The sequence below is a fragment of the Engystomops pustulosus genome, chromosome 5, assembly GCF_040894005.1.
Source record: "Engystomops pustulosus chromosome 5, aEngPut4.maternal, whole genome shotgun sequence".
NCBI classification, from domain to species: Eukaryota; Metazoa; Chordata; class Amphibia; order Anura; family Leptodactylidae; genus Engystomops; species Engystomops pustulosus.
In genome coordinates, this window is record NC_092415.1 from 28714255 (window position 1) to 28733114 (window position 18860).

The 18860-nt window shown below is 42.9% G+C and overlaps 1 protein-coding gene across 1 annotated transcript in view; it reads left to right on the forward strand.

Annotated features, from left to right (window-relative positions):
- The window catches only part of CPQ (carboxypeptidase Q), a 281871-nt gene extending 267439 nt beyond the window's left edge, over positions 1-14432 (forward strand). Inside the window, exon 8 of the mRNA XM_072151470.1 lies at positions 13273-14432. Within this exon, the coding sequence (XP_072007571.1) occupies positions 13273-13433 (161 nt within the window). The 3' untranslated portion in view covers positions 13434-14432. The remainder of the gene's footprint in view (positions 1-13272) is intronic.
- Positions 14433-18860: the final 4428 nt, after the last annotated feature.

Here is an 18860-nt window from a genome sequence, read left to right on the forward strand (position 1 = left end):
AGAACAGATTGTACATAATGTCCTATCTGCAATCAGCATGTTATAGAGCTAGAGGAGCTGAGCAGATTGTACAGAGTGTCCTATCTGCAGCCAGCATGTTATAGAGCAAGATGAGCCGAGCAGGTTGTGTATAGTGTCCTATCCGCAGCCAGCATGTTATATAGCAGGATGAGCTGAGTAGATTGTACATAGTGACCTATCTGCAGGCAGTATGTTACAGAACAGGAGGCACTGAGCAGATTATACATAGTGTCCTATCTGCAGGCAGCTTGTTGTAGAGCAAAATGGGTAGAGCAGATTGTACATAGTGTCCAATCCACAGGAAGCATGTTACAGAGAAGGGGGAGCTGAGCAGATTTTACATAGTGTCCTATCTACCAGAATAATATTATAGAGCAGGAAGAGCTGAGCAGATTTTATATAGTGTCCTATCTGCCAGAAGAGTGTTCTAGAGCAGGAGGAGCTGTCTCATATGCAGTCAGCATATTACAGATCAATAGAAACTGAGCAGAGTAGTATATAGGAGACAGAGTTTGTAAGTGTAAAAGTGAATTGTTGAGGGCAGGTAGCACAGGGTCAGTTTTGGTAATGTAGGAGGGGTGAGTGATGCAATATGCTAAGCAGCCAAACACAGACAATATGGGCAATGTGAACTCATTGGGGCACATTTACTTATCTGGTCCAGTCGCGATCCGCCGCTGATTCTGGTCCGGCCGGGATTCACTAAGGTCCGTGCGCCGATATCCACTAGGTGTCGCTGCTGCGCCGAGGTCCAATGGAGTTCCCCGGAGTTCGCCTTCTATTTCTTGGTGCAGGTAAGTGCGTGTCAAGCGACACTTTTTTTTTAAAAATACCACGGTTTTTCCAAATCCGTTTTCCGTCGCATGCAACCCAGCGCCGAAATCCGATCGCGTGCGCCAAAATCCCACCGGAATTCGGTACAAATTGGAAATCGTCGGGATACCCAACGGAATCCCTTAGTAAATGAGACCCATTATGAGAAAAATACAGTGAGCTCCCTTTCCATTGAGAGTCGCGATTTGGATGAGAATGTTACAGGCTGTCTGCTGTCTGTCAATTTGGAGAACCACCCACTGGACTCTAAGAAATGGATCATTCAATAGAGACTTCTATATTAAGTTCTGTTACTTTTAAAGCCACGTCTGCTCCGTCATTTAGCATTATGTATTCATTTTTACAGACTTAGACCAAATTCACACTGCTGTGAGCCCGCCGCACCGTAGCACGGATGGACACACGGCAGCGCGGGGAGAGGAGGAGGAGGTGAGCGCAGCTCACCCCCGCCCCTCTCCATAGGAATTAATGGTGCACGGCGCCGTAATACGGGGAAAGATAGGACATGTCCTATCTTTTCCCGTGCTACGGAGCGGTACGGTTCCGCACGTGTGCTGCACCGTACCGCTCCCGTATAGGGCCGTGAGCCCATAGAAGTGTATGGAGGACGTATATCGGCCGTATATATGTCAGCCGTATATACGTCCCCCATACTGTAGTGTGAATGTAGCCTTAATAATAATTCTGAATTAAACTAAGTTAACTCTGTTCAGCATCTACAGCTTCCGGCAGATATTTAGAGAAAACCATCTAATGGATAATTCCCGCCACCATCGGGCCGCTCCTACTGTGATAATATAATCCGCAGGATTCTGTAAATGTATAAAAAATATATTAATAGATTCCTCAGCTTCACTTTGTCCCTTATTCCTATTACTGTGGCCTCAATTACCTATCTCATAATTGCCTTATTAGCTAGAGATATCTAGTGTCTTATACCGCCACGTGACCATTAAAATCTACGACCCTAATGAGCAGAGATAAGGAGTATGAAGCGGAATGATCCTTATCTTCTGTAGAGTGACATCCACATTTCATCGCTAGTTTTATTATGTGAATAGGTCCAAGAATTTCTTTGCATTTATTTTTTTAATACTTTAAAGCTTTATAGAAGCAGGACTTTACAACCTGTTTAAAGGGTATTTTATGAAGTTATTGCAAAATATGGAATTGAACAATAACCTCATTGCCCTGTGCCGGTTCCCTCTGCCGAGCAGTGACACATTCCGACAGCCATCCGTGGCCTGATTCCCTGGGAGAGGGGTGTGTCCATAGAAATCACCTACCAAAAGGACCTACTTAAAGCCTGTAAAACTTGCATTTCCCCTACTTGTTCTGTTTTCAACTTTCCATGGTGTGCGGTCCCCATAATTAATAATAATAATAATTCCTTTATTTATATAGCACACACAGATTCCACAGTGCTGCACAGAGTTTGCTAGATAAGTCCCTGTCCCCAAAGGGGTTCTTAATCTAATCAACCTACTAGTATATTTTGGAGTGTGGGAGGAAACCGGAGGACCAGGAGGAAACCCGCGCAAACACGGAGAGAAAATACAAACTCTTTGCAGATGTTGACCTAGGGACTTGAACCCAGGTCCCCAGCGCTGCAAGGCTGTCATGCTAACCACTAAGCCACCGTGTCCTAGTCCTGCAAAATGTAAGCAGCTTCCCCTTCCCTTCCTAGTCCTACTCCCAGCTCTGCAAAGCGAGTGCAGTCTACTTCCCCTTCCTCATCTGTACTGGCCCCTTTGTGGTCTGGAAGCTCTTATTACATGGAACGCTAAGAAATATAGGTACCGCGCATTGAAAACAGTGCCAACAGTTCAACTGGCCACACAGTATGTCAGTGGTGGCGAACCTATGGCACTGGTGCCAGAGGCGGCACTCGGAGCCCTCTCTGTGGGCACCCAGGCCATGAAGTTCACCAGACAGGACTCAAAGAATTTGCTCTCCTCCTTTCAACTGCGTTGGTGTCCTTGGCAGGCTGAACGAATGAAAGTTGTCAAAGAACAAGGAGAAATAAATTACTGCTTAGATTGCTGTGCTGGCACTTTGCAATAAATAAGTGGCTTTTGGTTGAAGTTTGGGCACTCCGGCTCTAAAAGGTTCGCCATAACTGCGGTAGGTGTTCCCCTGGTGATGGAAGCTTTTTCCTCTAATATGAAACATTAAAAGTTGATTACAGTCACTTATACTGTTTATTCACACCGAATTTGTTGAAAAAGTTACCAATCGTTACATTCTTTGTAATCCCTCTTTAAATGTTTTATGTAGAGAATATTCTTATGTAACGAGAACTTTTTGCTGCTACATTTTATGTTATTTAATCGCTCTGCCCTCCCGCACTTCTATTTTAAGGGTTCTCTCAGAAAAAACAACATTTAATTTGTGATTAAAAATAGTTTATAAATGCCAGTTGATATTTTATTAGTTTTTTACCAAGTTGATCCATGTAGAACGCTGATATTTACCCGATGTAAAAGTTACTACGTCCCCAGCTGTTCACTGGCAAATATTCAGCCACAGATTAAATAGAAATCTAATATTTCACACTCTCTTGGTTTTTTTCTACTGATAAAGGTAGAAACACAAAAGTATCACCATGTACTGTATAATGTGTGATCTGAATCCTGCCTGTCTGGCTTTACCGTATATAAGGCAGGGGTAGACAAGGACAGCAGAGGAGGTAATGAAGATGATGGATCAAAAATTTCTTGAGGGTGCGGTCACACGTAGCGCTTTGATTCCCTTTAGAAGCAAAATCATAGTGCATGACAGCGTGCCATGGGCCGATCACATATGCGTTTCAATACAAGACACCGGGTGCTGGTTATCAATTGTATGTGTTTGCATAGAAATTTATATGTGATCGGGCCGTGCCACGCCGATATGTGACTGCACCCTCATGGATGTGTGACTGCACCCTCATGTCTTTCTCTGCCGTGTCTGTCTGCAACAGGGCCGGGATGAGGGTTAGGCGAGCATCGGTGATTGCATAGGGCAGTGGTGGCGAACCTATGGCACGGATGCCAAAGGTGGCACTCAGAGCCCTTTCTGTGGGCACTCAGGTTATCACCCCAGGACAGAGTTCACCAGACAGGAACAAATCCACCAAATATTCCTGCAGTCCCAGGCAACTTAAGAGATGCTGCTCTCAGCGCTATCTTTAAGCGATACTTCATTGGCCGTTTGGAACTGCTTGAAAAGTGAGAAGGTGTGGACAGGGCTGCATTATCTTTTTGAGGTTCCCCTCCTGGCCCTTCAATATTCCTCTACAGAGAGACCCTGGAGAGGAGCTGCAATGAGAGTCTGAATTTGCTCTCTTTCTTTCAACTGTATTGGTGGCCTCAGGGCGCGATACGATTGAAAGATGTGGAAGAACAGGTAGCAGTAAGTTACTGCGTAAAATGCCATGTTGGCAATTCATGGTAAAATAAGTGGGTTTATGTTGTAGCTTGGGGTTTGCCATCACTGGCCTAGGGCGCTACCCTCGCCTCCCATCCTAGAGGCGCCGTCCCGACCCTTAATGGCAATCAGCGCTGTGTACATGTTAATATCCCAAAGGGTACAATGTATCTGTGGGTACCACAGCCCAAATCTCCTGGCTGCGATTGGGTTAAAGTAAAGCTAGTTGTAACTATCCAAGTTATTAATGCCTGTCTTATAGCAAATGACTCCCTGAACCAGAGCGAATGCTTCTCTTAAGCAGAGGGCGTATATTTACACCTTACGTTTGATGTATTTTGTGCCCCGCACTGAATTCTGATTTATTATCCTTGAAAACATCAGCATCCCACATCTAACCCATCTTCATCCTAAACTTTATGTAAAACCTGTACTTTTGGCTCACTATGATAGAATGTCAGAGAAATTATATATTGTCTTCCTGTACTATATGGAGCATAATAATTCATCTCATTAACTAGCGAAAAAAACTACTCAATTTCTAATAACAAGCTCCAAAAATACAGCGTAAAGTTGATTCATTGCAGTTTGGTCATTCCAATTATCCAGACCTCTGCCTATAATTTATTTAAAACCTAAATTATGCATGAATAGTGTCTCACTAATTACGGCCGAGTAGGAAAATGTAATTTACATCCTTGATAAGAAAATTGTGCTTTAAAAAATATGTAAAACAAGATGAAGTTGAGTTGAGTTCCTTCGCTTATTAACATAGTAATGTAGCACAGGTCAGAGCCGAGGGATGACGACTCGTATGGGAAGGAGAGAACAGAAAATATCACACAAATAACATTCACGATGCACAGCTGACGGTGTAAATGTATACAGCTCCCCTGCAGAGAGTGCTATAAAGTAAGCAAAATACTATAGCAACTCACGCAGGTGTCAAGGAACCTATGTAACACATTATATCAGTGCTATAGGGCGATACAAGGACTTATTAATAGTCAACGAATACTGACGTCAGAAACACAAACAGGCAAGTAAATAAATAAAAAAGAATGAAAGTATATTTATTAGAATTGAGATATTTGCAAAAATTCATAAAGAAAATACTGGTTAAAAAAAGTATTCATATCAGCTAATATACAGGGGTAACAGCCATAGCAGCTGCTATGGGGCCCACAGAGTCAGGGGGCCTGGCCACCCAAACTGACACACTAAAAAATGTAGGTTTTTGACTGCTATATGCATATTATTCTTCACATTGTACAACATTATATGTAAGTAACAGTACACATCTACACATCCTAATAAGGTTTTGGAATAGTGGCAAACCCAAATAAAACTTTATGAAACCTAGGGGAGAATTTTTTAGGACTGACATCTTGAACGTTAGTCTCAGAGTTACCCCCACTGCCGCTTCGGCCTCCCGGTGGATATGGGCGCAAACTCTGACAGTTCTGACCTGTAGCGCACGACTGAACTGGCAGAGTCTTTTTTTCTGTAGTCTCTGCTGGTTTTCCGACAGACTTTAGTAAATGGGAGGGACTGGGTATTCACGCCTATGCCTGTCCTGCTCCCAACATGCCCAATGTGACATGCGGGTCAGAAAGACCCAAAAACTGTCGGGAAGGGGTGCTTTCTCTGCCAGAAGCAGTGCCTGGATGACTGTCTAGCTATATACTGGGGGCAGCGGGCTGGCTACATACAGGGGACTAGCTAACTATATACTGGAGCAGGGAACTGGCTATATACTGGGTCTGACTGGCTATATACAGGGGACTAGCTAACTATTTACTGGGAGCAGGGGGCTGGCTATATATAGGGGACTGGCTAGCTATATACTGAGGGCTAGCTATATACAGGGGACTAGCTAACTATATACTGGGGACAGGGGGCTGGCTATATACTGCGTCTGACTGGCTTTATACAGGGGACTAGCTTACTATATACTGGGAGCAGGTTGGTGGCTATATACAGGGGACTGGCTGGCTATATACTGAGGTCTGGCTATATACTGGGAGGGCAGAGGGTTGGCATTTCCACCCTAGGCTTATACTCAAGTCAATAGGTTTTCCCAGTTTTTAGTGGTAAAATTAGGGGCTTCGGCTTATATTCGGGTCGGCTTATACTCGAGTATATACAGATATACTAGGTCAACCTGGTTTCCTTTTACAACAGAGCGTCGACCAGTATAAGATTCAGCACATTTTGTACCCTGTGACCTTTCCAATTCCTCTACTTTATAAAAATGTGTTGGCCAAAAAATATTCAACTGATAGAAAAGAGGAATTCACCTGATTGGAAATGAGCTGATAACGCTGTGGCGGTGTTGACCTTTATGTCACCAGCCTGACATGTATGCCGAGCAATTGACTGTTGATATATCTGAAATTACGTATCAGATGCTATGGGAATGGAATGGCTTTTGTGAGTAGAACTCATCATCATCCGGCCCGGATCCAGTTTCCTTCCATTAGAATACAATTTCTTTGTAATATAGAAGCGATTCAAAACTTGCGAGAATCATTCAGAAGTGATAACCTTTAGTGCGAGCAATACAGCCATATCCTCCGCGATCACGCCGTAAATGGCATGTGCTCAATAGAAATAAATTTAACATAGTGAAATAATGATGTAGTGTAACCATCATGGTTGAAGGAGATGTCCCCACTCACAAATTTAAATAAAAGATTAAAAAAAGTCTAAAAACTTTGTGTCAATACCTACCGCACAGAGACAGTATAAAGCTGCCTCAGAAGTATCGGAAGTAGAAGACCTGACAGAAAGTGACGTGATAGCACAGTTGCTGACCTGACAGAAAATCATTGTGATGTAACAGTAGCTGATCTGACAAAAAGCATTTCTTGATGTCACAATAGCTGACCCGACAGAAAGTATTGTGATGTCACTGTAGGTGACCTGAAAGAAAGTGTTATGATGACATAGGAGCTGACCTGACAGAACGTTGCGATGTTACAGTAGCTGACCCGACATGGCGCAGTGATGTCACAGTAGCTGACCCATAGCGCAGTGATGTCACAGTAGCTGACCCATAGCGCAGTGATGTCACAGTAGCTGAACTGACATAGCGCAGTGATGTCACAGTAGCTGACCTGACATAGCGCAGTGATGTCACAGTAGCTGACCTGACATAGCGCAGTGATGTCACAGTAGCTGACCTGACATAGCGCAGTGATGTCACAGTAGCTGACCTGACATAGCACAGTGATGTCACAGTAGCTGACCCGGCATAGCTTAGTGATGTCACAGTAGCTGACCCGGCATAGCTTAGTGATGTCACAGTAGCTCACCCGGCATAGCTTAGTGATGTCACAGTAGCTCACCTGACATAGCGCAGTGATGTCACAGTAGCTGACCCGACATAGGGCAGTGATGTCACAGTAGCTGACCTGACCTAGCAGAGTGATGTCACAATAGCTGATCCGAGAGAGAGTTTTGAGGTCACAGTAGCTGACCTGACAGAAAGAGAGTTGTGATGACACAGTAGCTAACCTGAGAGATTGCAGGAGATTCATTATGCCTGGCGGAGAAGGCGCGTAATTCTCCCTATCCCCGCCAGTGTCCCCGTTTCCCTGACTGCACACCAGACGGGAGCCAGGCAGAGAGGATTAATGCCCCACCTTTTACTATAGTCTATTTACTATAGATTTACTATAGTCTATTGCCGGCGGAGACTAAAGCATAAAAATCTGCCAATTCAGACCTGGTCCTAGATCCGAACTGATGTCAACAGCGCCAGATATACTAAGAGGCCAAAGCCTCTACAGAAAGAGAGTTATAACGACACAGTAGCTGACCCGACAGAGCAGTGTGATGTCACAGTAGCTGACCCAACAGAGCAGTGTGATGTCACAGTAGCTGATCCAACAGAGCAGTGTGATGTCACAGTAGCTAACCCAACAGAGCAGTGTGATGTCACAGTAGCTGACCCGACAGAAAGAGCGTTATAACGACACAGTTGCTGACCCAACAGAGCGGTGTGATCTCACAGTAGCTGACCTGACAGAAAGAGAGTTATAATGACTCAGTAGCTGACCCGACAGAGCACTGTGTTGTCACAGTAGCTGACCCGACAGAAAGAGAGTTATGACACAGTTGCTGACCCAATAGAGCGTTGTGATCTCACAGTAGCTGACCTGACAGAAAGAGAGTTATTTCTGACAGAGAAGAAACATAATTCTCCCAGTGGCCATCGGTGGCCCTGTTTCGCCAACCCTCATACTGTACTGGATGTACTCAGGGGCATTAACGCCCAGCCTCCAGTTCAGACCTGTTCTTGGGCTCGAACTGGTATAGATTACGCCTATATTTTTGCCACCAAGGACAGGGGGAAAAGAACCACTAGACATAAAAAAGACCTAAAAACCTTAGTAATTGGGGCACAAGGCAATTTATGTTGTTTGGGGAGGGGGGGTTGCGCAATTTATGCTAGAATTTTACAGCATTTTGTGTAGTAAATCTCCCCCGTAGTCTCCATAGTCGGGGGAAGTCACTACGTCTCCATTATTAATTTATCCTGAAAAATATTACCTAAAATAGCAACAAAAAGTCTGCCCAAGTTCAATTAAAAAATGTTCATAATAAATACAAGTATAAACAGTTAGTATATAAAGCACATCCTCCAGCAATCCTACATGGCACAGGCCCAAATTTAAACCACAACCCATACGGACCCAGACAGACTATACCCAACACATATGGCGCATGTGCTTCTTCAGGGATACCAGAGCCTCTTTATTATTACGAGTGCTGGATCAGTATAAAGTCCAGAGGTCCGTCTCTAACTAGGGGTCATCTGTAAGTAAGGTGTCCATAATTCAGGGACCATCTGTATTACATGCAGCACTTAGTTGGTGGTGTTAAAGGGATTGTTCAGAAAAACACGTCTGCTTTACTTACTGAAGTAAGTCCCATTTACATTAACAAAGATGAGCTGCAATTCCAGCCACGACCCATGGACAGAGATGGCGCTGTTTTTGGAAGAAAGCCGCCATCTTTTTCTAACGGTCCTGTTAAAAAACGTTATCACTCCCGTTATAAAACACAAACTTTGCTTTCCATAGATCACATGACTCATTCTCATTAATCTCCTTCCTGTGTAAATCTATAAGAAAACTCTTCACTTTCTTGTTAAAAGTCATCTTTTTAATAACCTCTATTTCCCTTGTCCCCGTTGCAGCGCTCTCTCTCTCTCTTTCTCTTTATTTGCACGCCCCCACACTTCCAATCTAATTCCTTTCTGCATCGCATTGTACAAAGTTTCCTCATCTCCCTATTCTTACAGAAATATATTTCGGGCTGTCATATTTAATAAATGTCGTCTTTTTTTTTTTTTTTTTTTTTTTCAATCAGGGTCAATATAAATGAGTTTTCTTTAAGCCAGTGGTGATTACAGACGGTATTATATTACATCAGACCTTTACTAGATAATTCATTAAACTCTGAAGTGGGTGTTCGGCTTTAATTAACTGCCACTTTACTAAAGGTAGCGCGCCATTTCTATTGGTGGCAAAGTAATTATTATCGCAAGATAAGAGCGGAGATGGCGAGTTCTCGGGGAAAAAAAGAGGAAATCAAAATGTAAATTCAGCTCACAGAGCAAGGAAGGGAAGTGTAAGTAATTGAGGTTTTCTAAAGGGGGAAGAAGCGCACTGCGAAATTGTATCTCTTATTCCTTTGTCTCGCCTCAACGGGACGTCCGTATTAGGTGACTATAATTTAGACTTGCACCGAATGGACTCATCATACACTCACAAAACCTCAGCAGAGTCTCTTTAGCATTGAATAAGGGTTTGTCTGATTGATGTTTCATTGATCTTTAGTGTCATAAGTCGCGATGGGAAATGGGAGGATGGGCTCATACTAAGTTATATTGGGGGGGGGGGAGCTTTACTAATCTTGAGAATGTGGGTCCCATTCACACTAATTAAAGGAAATCAACTATTTAAAAAAAAAACAAAAAAAAAAAACAAATCATCTAAGGATACTCACCTACGCTCCTCTTCATTCAGATTTCGGCTTTGTCCTCCGCTAAACTTGACACCAAGAAAAGAAAGTTAAAATAAGCAGCCTGAAGCGCGGGGACAAGATGTCCGGCGCTCCCGTCTGTTAATTCTACACGCCCCTGCACGCAGGAGCATGGGAGAGGGAGGTGTCGTAACGAAGGGCGTGAATTCAAGCCTTTCGCATGACGTCACCTCCTTCTTCCTGCATGGGAGAGGGAGGTGTGAGGGCGTGCATAATTAGCAGCCTGAAGCACCGGACATCTTGTCCCCGAGCTCCGGGCTGCTTTTTTTAACTTTCTGTTCTTAGTGATCCCGGTGTGTCAAGCAGAGGACAGAGCCGGTATCAGAATGAAGAGGAGGGATGGTGAGTATCCTTAGATGGTTTCTTGTTTTTTAAATGGTTAATTTCCTTTAATGTAACTGCAGGTCAAGGTTATGTTCTTGAGCTCCATTTAATACTGAGGCAATTCCAGAGATAATGGAACGTAATGTTCTACAATTTCTGGGGCTCTTATAGTATAGACTGTAGAGGACGTATGTACGATAAATCTACTACTCCATCTGACAGTGGGAACGGGACCTCTATTCTCATGATCTGTCATACCCCTGCTAATCAGATTGTTATCACCTACCATGTTATGAATGCTAGTGCATGGGGCCATATCTTCATCTTTTTTCTTATTCACATGCATGGAAGCAGCTCTGCAGGAAATTGTATCTCACATTTAAAGAGGTGACTCAGTGACTCACCCCAGATCAATTTGGTCCTATAAAATAATTGGCCACTTTACCTCATGATTTTGTAATGTGTGCGTACAAGTGGGGGGGGGGGGGGGCAGGATATATGGTAATTTACCAATATACATCTATTAATAGTTCTGCTCCGCTTTCTTGATACGTAAAGTGAAGCCTCCTGTCTTTTACCTCATCAGCCAGAGATTCCTGTCTATAATATGGTCACAGGACCTTATGCTAGTAAAGGAGGTCCCCAACTTAAGGACACCCAACTTACAGGCGACTTCTAGTTACAGACAAAAACCAAATAGGCCCACATAGAGAGCTGAATAGATATTCTATAACACATAGGGGCAGATTTACTTACCCGGCCCATTCGCGATCCAGCGGTGCGTTCTATGCGGTGGATTCGGGTCTTCCGGCGATTCACTAAGGCAGTTCCTCCGACATCCACCAGATGTCGCTGCTGCGCTGAAGAGCATCGGAACGCTCTGGAGTACACCGAGCCGGGCTGAGTGAAGGTAAGCGCGTGCCGAGGGACCCTTTTTTTTTTAAATGTGGCGGTTTATCCGAATCCGTCGGGTTTTCGTTCGGCCACGCCCCCGATTTCCGTCGCGTGCATGCCGGCACTGATGCGCCACAATCCGATTGCGTGCGCCAAAAACCCAAGGCAATACAGGGAAAATCGGCGCAAATCGGAAATATTCGGGTAACACATCGGGAAACCGCGAATCGGGCCCTTAGTAAATGAGTCCCATAGAGTCAACAATACCAAGACAAAGAGCTAGAAAACATGTATATACTTTATTGTCATTCCAAAATAATACGCATATACAACTCCCAAAAAGATGGGAAATACAAACAATAGGGGAACAGGATGACCCCGTTGGGAAATGGGACCACCACAGAGTACCCAACGACCTCCCCTCCTCTGTATGCCCCAAAATCAAAGCGTGCCAATTGTTAATATCAAAAGGATACTGTGTCCAGCCATAGGACCAAAGTTTGTTGAAACTTTTAACACCGGAAGGTACCTCCGGTTTATTCAATTGGTTCATTGTGCATTATTGTCTATCTTCCCCTAAACTTTGGTCCTATGGCTGGACACAGTATCCTTTTGATATTAACAATTGGCATGCTTTGATTTTGTGGCATACGGAGGAGGGGTGGTCGTTGGGTACTCTGTGGTGGTCCCATTTTCCAACTAGGACATCCTGTTCCCCTGTTGTTTGTATTTCCCATCTTTTTGGGAGTTGTATATGTGTATTATTTTGGAATGACAATAAAGTATATACATGTTTTCTAGCTCTTTGTCTTGGTATTGTTGACTTCTAGTTACAGACTGACCTTTTGAATTTTTGAAAATCCAATTGTAACTGAGACTAAAACAATTTTTTCTTGAGCTAAAATTATAAAATATGTCTGTTCTGATATACAAACAAACTCAACTAAAGAACAAGCCTGAAGAATCCTCTCATGTACATAACCCGAGGCCTGCATGTATAACAGCAAGGTACTAGCAAGGTGGTTCCTAGACCACCCATCTGACTGTAAAATTTACAGTCTGGAGCAGGCTGTCTGGAACCTCCAATGTGACAGTAGAAATCCAAAAATAATGACATTGATTACTTGAGAAGGTCCAGGACTAGAGTGAAAATACCAAATACGCCAGATTCTGTGGAGTGACACCTATCGAAGGATGCAAACAGTTTATGAAAGTGGTGAAAGGTTTTCTTTAAAGGGGTGTTCCCATGAAGACAAGATTCTGAAATATACTCAGGATAACAAAATAACACATTCTCTAATTCACTGTTATTACAAAAATACAGCATTTCACAGATATAATTTCATCTTGTCTCTATCAGTCATGGTCAGTTTACAATTTTAGTTGCTCCTGCATCCGACCGTAATTCTTCTATGATCCTGAATAGCTTCTCTTGTCTGCACACTGCAGTGCTTTCTGCTTCCAGCCCCTCCCCCTGCATTACAAGACCAGCTCAGATACATCCACTTCATGCCAGCAAGCAACAGTGTGCAGACACTTACTCTACAAGCTACAGGCAGATAATGTCTTTATCCGGTAGAGCTACGGCGCAGAGCGTTAAGGGGTTAAGGAGGTATAGTGTATATGAACACTGAAAACACAAGAGTATTGTGCACACTATTATATGGCACTACCTTGGCATGTAAAACCTCTTCTTTGCTATGGAGTATAATTGTGTTGTATGATTTATGGTCCTAGGTGCGAGTATTCTTGATGACATCAGCAAATATTTCTGGTTTCATCATTCGGAAGGAGATACAATGACGGTCCAGAACCCAACCTGGATGAACCTGTGCGCAGCTATCTGGACGGTCGTCTCTTACGTAGTCGCCGACTTGGAGGAAATGCTGCCAAGATAACGCACAACACAAGGAAGTGATGTGATGGTGGGGAGGTCCTACACTGAGAACCATGAAGATGTCCCTCATCCCCGCATTACATATTATAAGCATTTTCTTATTGTGTTGTATTTTATTTCATAAGATGAAAATTGATTATTTTTCTTGTTTTTTTTTCTCCTCACCATTCTGTGATTTTACTATATTGTACAATCTGATTAGATTTCATTGTATTTGTATAAAGCTTATGTTATATTCTACCGCTATTATAGTGTATTGGTATTGTTAGGGTAGGATTTAAGATATCCTCTTTTAGTGTGCGTTGGCTGTTTCTAATCAGTTTTAAATGCATTTGTGCACGATTGCAAGAAAATGAATCAGACCAACAATGATGGTAGTCTCGTTAATGCCATCACCCTGGGTAAAAATCAGCACTGCGCAAGCTTTATTTTATAGTCTATATAGAAAAATAGGATAGAAACAGAAAAGGAAGGAGAATACAAATCACAACAATATCAGGGTTCCCAGCTCATGTAGTCTCTTGATTGGAGAACTTCCCTGCTGATGCATATTGATGTCATCATAGTGCATTTCTGAAATTCTTTAGCCTTGATGTTTTGGGTGGCAGTCCACAATGCCGGCACCATCTTGAGTTCATTGTTTCTATTATTAATTATTATTAATAAGACAAGTAGAAATGACAGGATTTGATCTATCAGCCAGGTTTACCTTAACAGTATCATGTCTAATCCTTTAGTATTATTAGATGGCATTGCAATCTATTACTTTATATTGCTATGTTGTATTAGTAGGGTCTAAAGCTTTATGTTACTATAGTGTATTAGTATTATTATTTAGCTTTATTATGCTATCCCGTATTAGCGGGACCCTGTTCCTTCTCTCATGATGGCAACTGTCTAGAGAGATTTATCACACTTAGAGGCTACAGGTGAAAGGTTCCTTTGATTCCAACATCTTGGGCTCCATAATTCTAAAGATTAAACTACAACTTTAAAAACACACTGGGATCGCACTTCATTATGCTTTAGGAGAAGTATCTCCAGATATGACTATTAAGAAAGTAATACCAGCAGTCAATGAAGTGGCTCTGCTCAGCTCATTTGCATATTATTATTATAATCGTTATATACGGCATAGCCCTTTAAAAATCATAGGGGACGTATACAAATAAAATAAGACATTAGACATTACAGAGTATAAACAGTCATATGGACCAATAGGAGTGAGGGCCCTCCTCGCAAGAGCTTACAGTCTATGGGGATGAGTAGGTGACACAAGAGCTTACAGTCTATGAGGATGAGGGAATGACACAGGAGCTTACAGTCTATGAGGATGAGAGGGTGACACAAGAGCTTACAGTCTATGAGGATGAGGGGGTGACACAAGAGCTTACAGTCTATGAGGATGAAGGGGGTGACACAAGAGCTTACAGTCTATGAGGATGAGGGGGTGACACAAGAGCTTACAGTCTATGAGGATGAGGGGGACACAAGAGCTTACAGTCTATGAGGATGAAGGGGGTGACACAAGAGCTTACAGTCTATGATGATGAGGGGTGACACAAGAGCTTACAGTCTATGAGGATGAGGCAGTGACACAAGAGCTTACAGTCTATGAGAATGAGGGGGTGACAAAAGAGCTTACAGTCTATGAGGATGAGGGGATCACACAAGAGCTTACAGTCTATGAGGATGAGGGGGTCACACAAGAGCTTACAGTCTATGAGGATGAGGGGGTGACACAAGAGCTTACAGTCTATGAGGATGAGGGGGTGACACAAGAGCTTACAGTCTATGAAGATGAGGGGGTGACACAAGAGCTTACAGTCTATGAGGATGAGGGGGTGACACAAGAGCTTACAGTCTATACAGTCTATGAGGATGAGGGAGTGATACAAGAGCTTACAGTCTATGAGGATGAGGGGATTACACAAGAGTGTACAGTCTATGAGAATGAGGGGGTGACACAAGACCTTACAGATATTAGTCTGATAGTCCAGGCAAGGGCATTCGAGAGAATTGGTGCAGCTCAGGAGAAGTCCTGGAGACCTAGCAGAGACCTAGAAAAGAGTCAAAATTGGATACAGAAAGTATATGAGAAAATTGTATAATCTTTTATTATACAAATAATAACATTAATTTGCCAAAATGTAAATACCCCTTTAACTGTAATCGGAAAGTGACTGGCGCAGACTGCATGTGAGGCATGAGATTTTTTTTTATTGATTTATGGCTTAGGAAAAACCTAAGAGGGTATTTCATACTGTACCTGAGAGTTTCATTAGTTTAATAGGGAAAATACAGCTTAGTACCTTGTCCACTGGTAAATACACCATGCAGTGAAAGGGACAGCATTCTGGTAAGGACAGGAAGTGGACTGGAGGAGGACTTCCTGTTTGCTCAAGCTGAGATTTAAAGAAACACTGGGGCAGATTTACTTACCCGGTCCTGTCGCGATCCCGCGGTGCATTGTCCAACGAGGATTCGGATCTGCCACGATTCACTAAGAATGTGCACCTGAGTTCCTGCAGGTATCGCTGCTGCGCCAAGGTCCGTCGGTTTTCACCTTTTTCTTCCTGGTGCATGTAATCCGTCGGGTATTCTGAAGGCCACGCTCCCCGATTTCTCTCGCGTGCATGCCAACGCTGATGCGCCACAATCCGATCGCGTGCGCCGAAAACCCTGGGCAATTCGTCGCAAAACTGAATAATTCGGGAAACCCGACGAAAGTGCAGCATTCGGATCCTTAGTAAATGAGCCCCACTGAGTTGTCAATCTAAAGAGAGAAGTGTGGTTCATTGGCAACCTGGAGAAAAAATTACTCTTCTATTCAGAATATGACTCATTTATACTCATTTGCATATCATCAAAAAGGCTGTAATTAAGGTACAGTGCTTAAGTGGCAGATAATTTTAGGTGATATAGAGAAGACTTTTCACCTTTTCCGGTATTTCTAGTGTGGGGGTTAAAATTTCTGGTGACAGGCCTTCTTTAAACCAAGCCTTTATCTGAGCCTCATGAAGATCATCATTGTATACACTTCCTTCCGTCTTCATTCTCCCGCCATTAACTCCTTAGGATTGTGTGTATGACTGCAGGATAGACACAGAACCCTGCAATGTTATATTACCTAATTTCATCAACTGCTACACATATACAATGCAGCGAAGTGGGGATGTTATTTTCTTCCTCTTAGCACCTCTCCACTGTGAGGCAGATAATGTATTCAGCAAAGATTAGGTATAACGTGAATCCCATTAAAAGTGCCAATAATTCACAAAATGGGAAGTTGGCAAATGAAAGGCATTTTCTTACAAAGACAAAAAAATACAACTCGTCCATATATTTTTTCAATAGTAATTGGAGTTGGTAGAGGATAGGATGAGGCTCAGGATTTCCTTTTATAAGTCTACCGAACAATGGCTCACGCCTAAAGCTAGAAACTTGAGCAAAATATTCTAATTAACTTATATATATAGTTCCCCAACCCCTTTAATAAAATTAAAATTCACTTATACAGTTAGGGAACGTCTTGAGATTTTTGTTTTTTTTAATTCATTGGTCAAAACCCTGAGGAATTAGTGCTAAACTGACAGAATCAAGTACTAAATGAAAAAAAATTAGTCAAATGTATAATGGAAAATTTCATATCAAATCATTTGAAATCAATGTGCAGCCAGAAATGTGGCGTATATTCTGAATATTTTGTGTCTTTTCCCATTTGTTGTTGCATGTAGGACTATGTGGCCTTCCAAAAAAATGCAACCCAACTCCATTACAGAGCCCCTGCCAAAGCGGTCATGCTGAAGGATGCTGCAGGCAGCAGATCGCTCTCCACGGCGTCTCCAGATTCTGTCACGTCTGTCACGTGTTCAGTGTGAACCTGCTCTCATCTGTGAAGAGCACAGGGCGCCAGTGGCGCATTAGCCAATCCTGTTTTTTTTCTGGCGAATGCCAAGCGTCCTGCACACTTTTGGGCTGTGATAAAAACCCCCATCTATGGATGTCGGGCCCTCATACCATCCTCATGGCTGTTGGAAGTCATTTTTCAGGGTTGCCATAACAGGTTGAGCTAGTGTTCCTGCTACAGCCGCAATCGTAATGCATTTTGTCCTGTAATTGTTAAGCTCACAGATTGGGGTCCATTCAAAAGTTTGCTATGGGCCCTGCCTTTCCTAGCTATGCTCCTGTCCGTGGTTGCTTAAAAAAACAAACAAAATGTGCCTATAGATGGGACGGGTAAGGCGCAACGGACCAATATCTTGTGCTTCTCAGGCCAGTGCAGTACTCTGATGAAGTTGGAGGACTACACCCATGGGCGCAAGCCCCGTAACAATAGCACATGTACAGTGAAGCAGGGCTGAAGTATGCCAACTTTGTGACTGCGTGGGTGCGGGAGCACCAAAACCAGGTAAGTACAGGCAGGTTACGTACAAGATAGGTTCTGTAGGTCTGTTCTTAAGATGAATTTGTATGTAAGTTGGAACTGTATATTTTATAATTGTAACCCCATCCAAATTTTCTTTGGTCTCTGTGACAATTGTATTTTAAAAATTTTGGGTTGTCATAAGAATAACACTAAAGCTTCATTACAGACACCTGTGATAACTGTTACAGATGTTTATTGTAGCCTAAGGCCGAAGTACAGAGAATTACCAATTACCAGAGGTCCGTTTGTAACTAGGGGTCGCCTGTAAGTCGGGTGTTCTTAAGTAGGGGACCGCCTCTATAAACATTCTTTATTTGAATAGAGGATACATAGGGACTTGTTTAGAGCAATACGAGACACTAACCACCTCTCTTTACTCCTGTTGGTGGTTTAGTGTCCTAAATCCTCCTGACAGGTCCCCTTTGAGGGATTAACCCCCCACCACCACCACCACCGAAGTGACTGATATAATATACTCACCCTGAGGGGTGACGAGCACCTTCCTTATACATTCCCCGCACTCATAAACTAGTTATCAGGTATAGATAAGAATAAAATGTGTTCTACAATCAGCTCTTCAATATCTCCTTTTCTTACCTGTGATTAGTAACGTTTGCCTCTGTATACTGTACCGATCCTTCTACGTGTAATGGAAACGTGTCTCCTCATAAGTAGCGAAGCGGTAATAGCGGTGATATCAATATGAGCGGCATAATGAATGAACCCAGTATTGTTGCCACAGGCCGTAATACCAGAAGCTGACGGTAATTGATGGTGGATGGGACAAGCGCATTCGATTATCACGACTCATTGAAGCCCTATGGAAAGAATTTGAGATTCTGAGTCCTTGAATCAATAATGTATTCCCTAGATTAATGTTCATTGATGCAGAATTCAGATCTAGTATAATGATCTTAGTCATAGACTTTCCCAAAGCAGTACATTGCATAGTGTATGTAGGTCATGTACTTTCATATTCTACCCCAATAATTTCGGTGT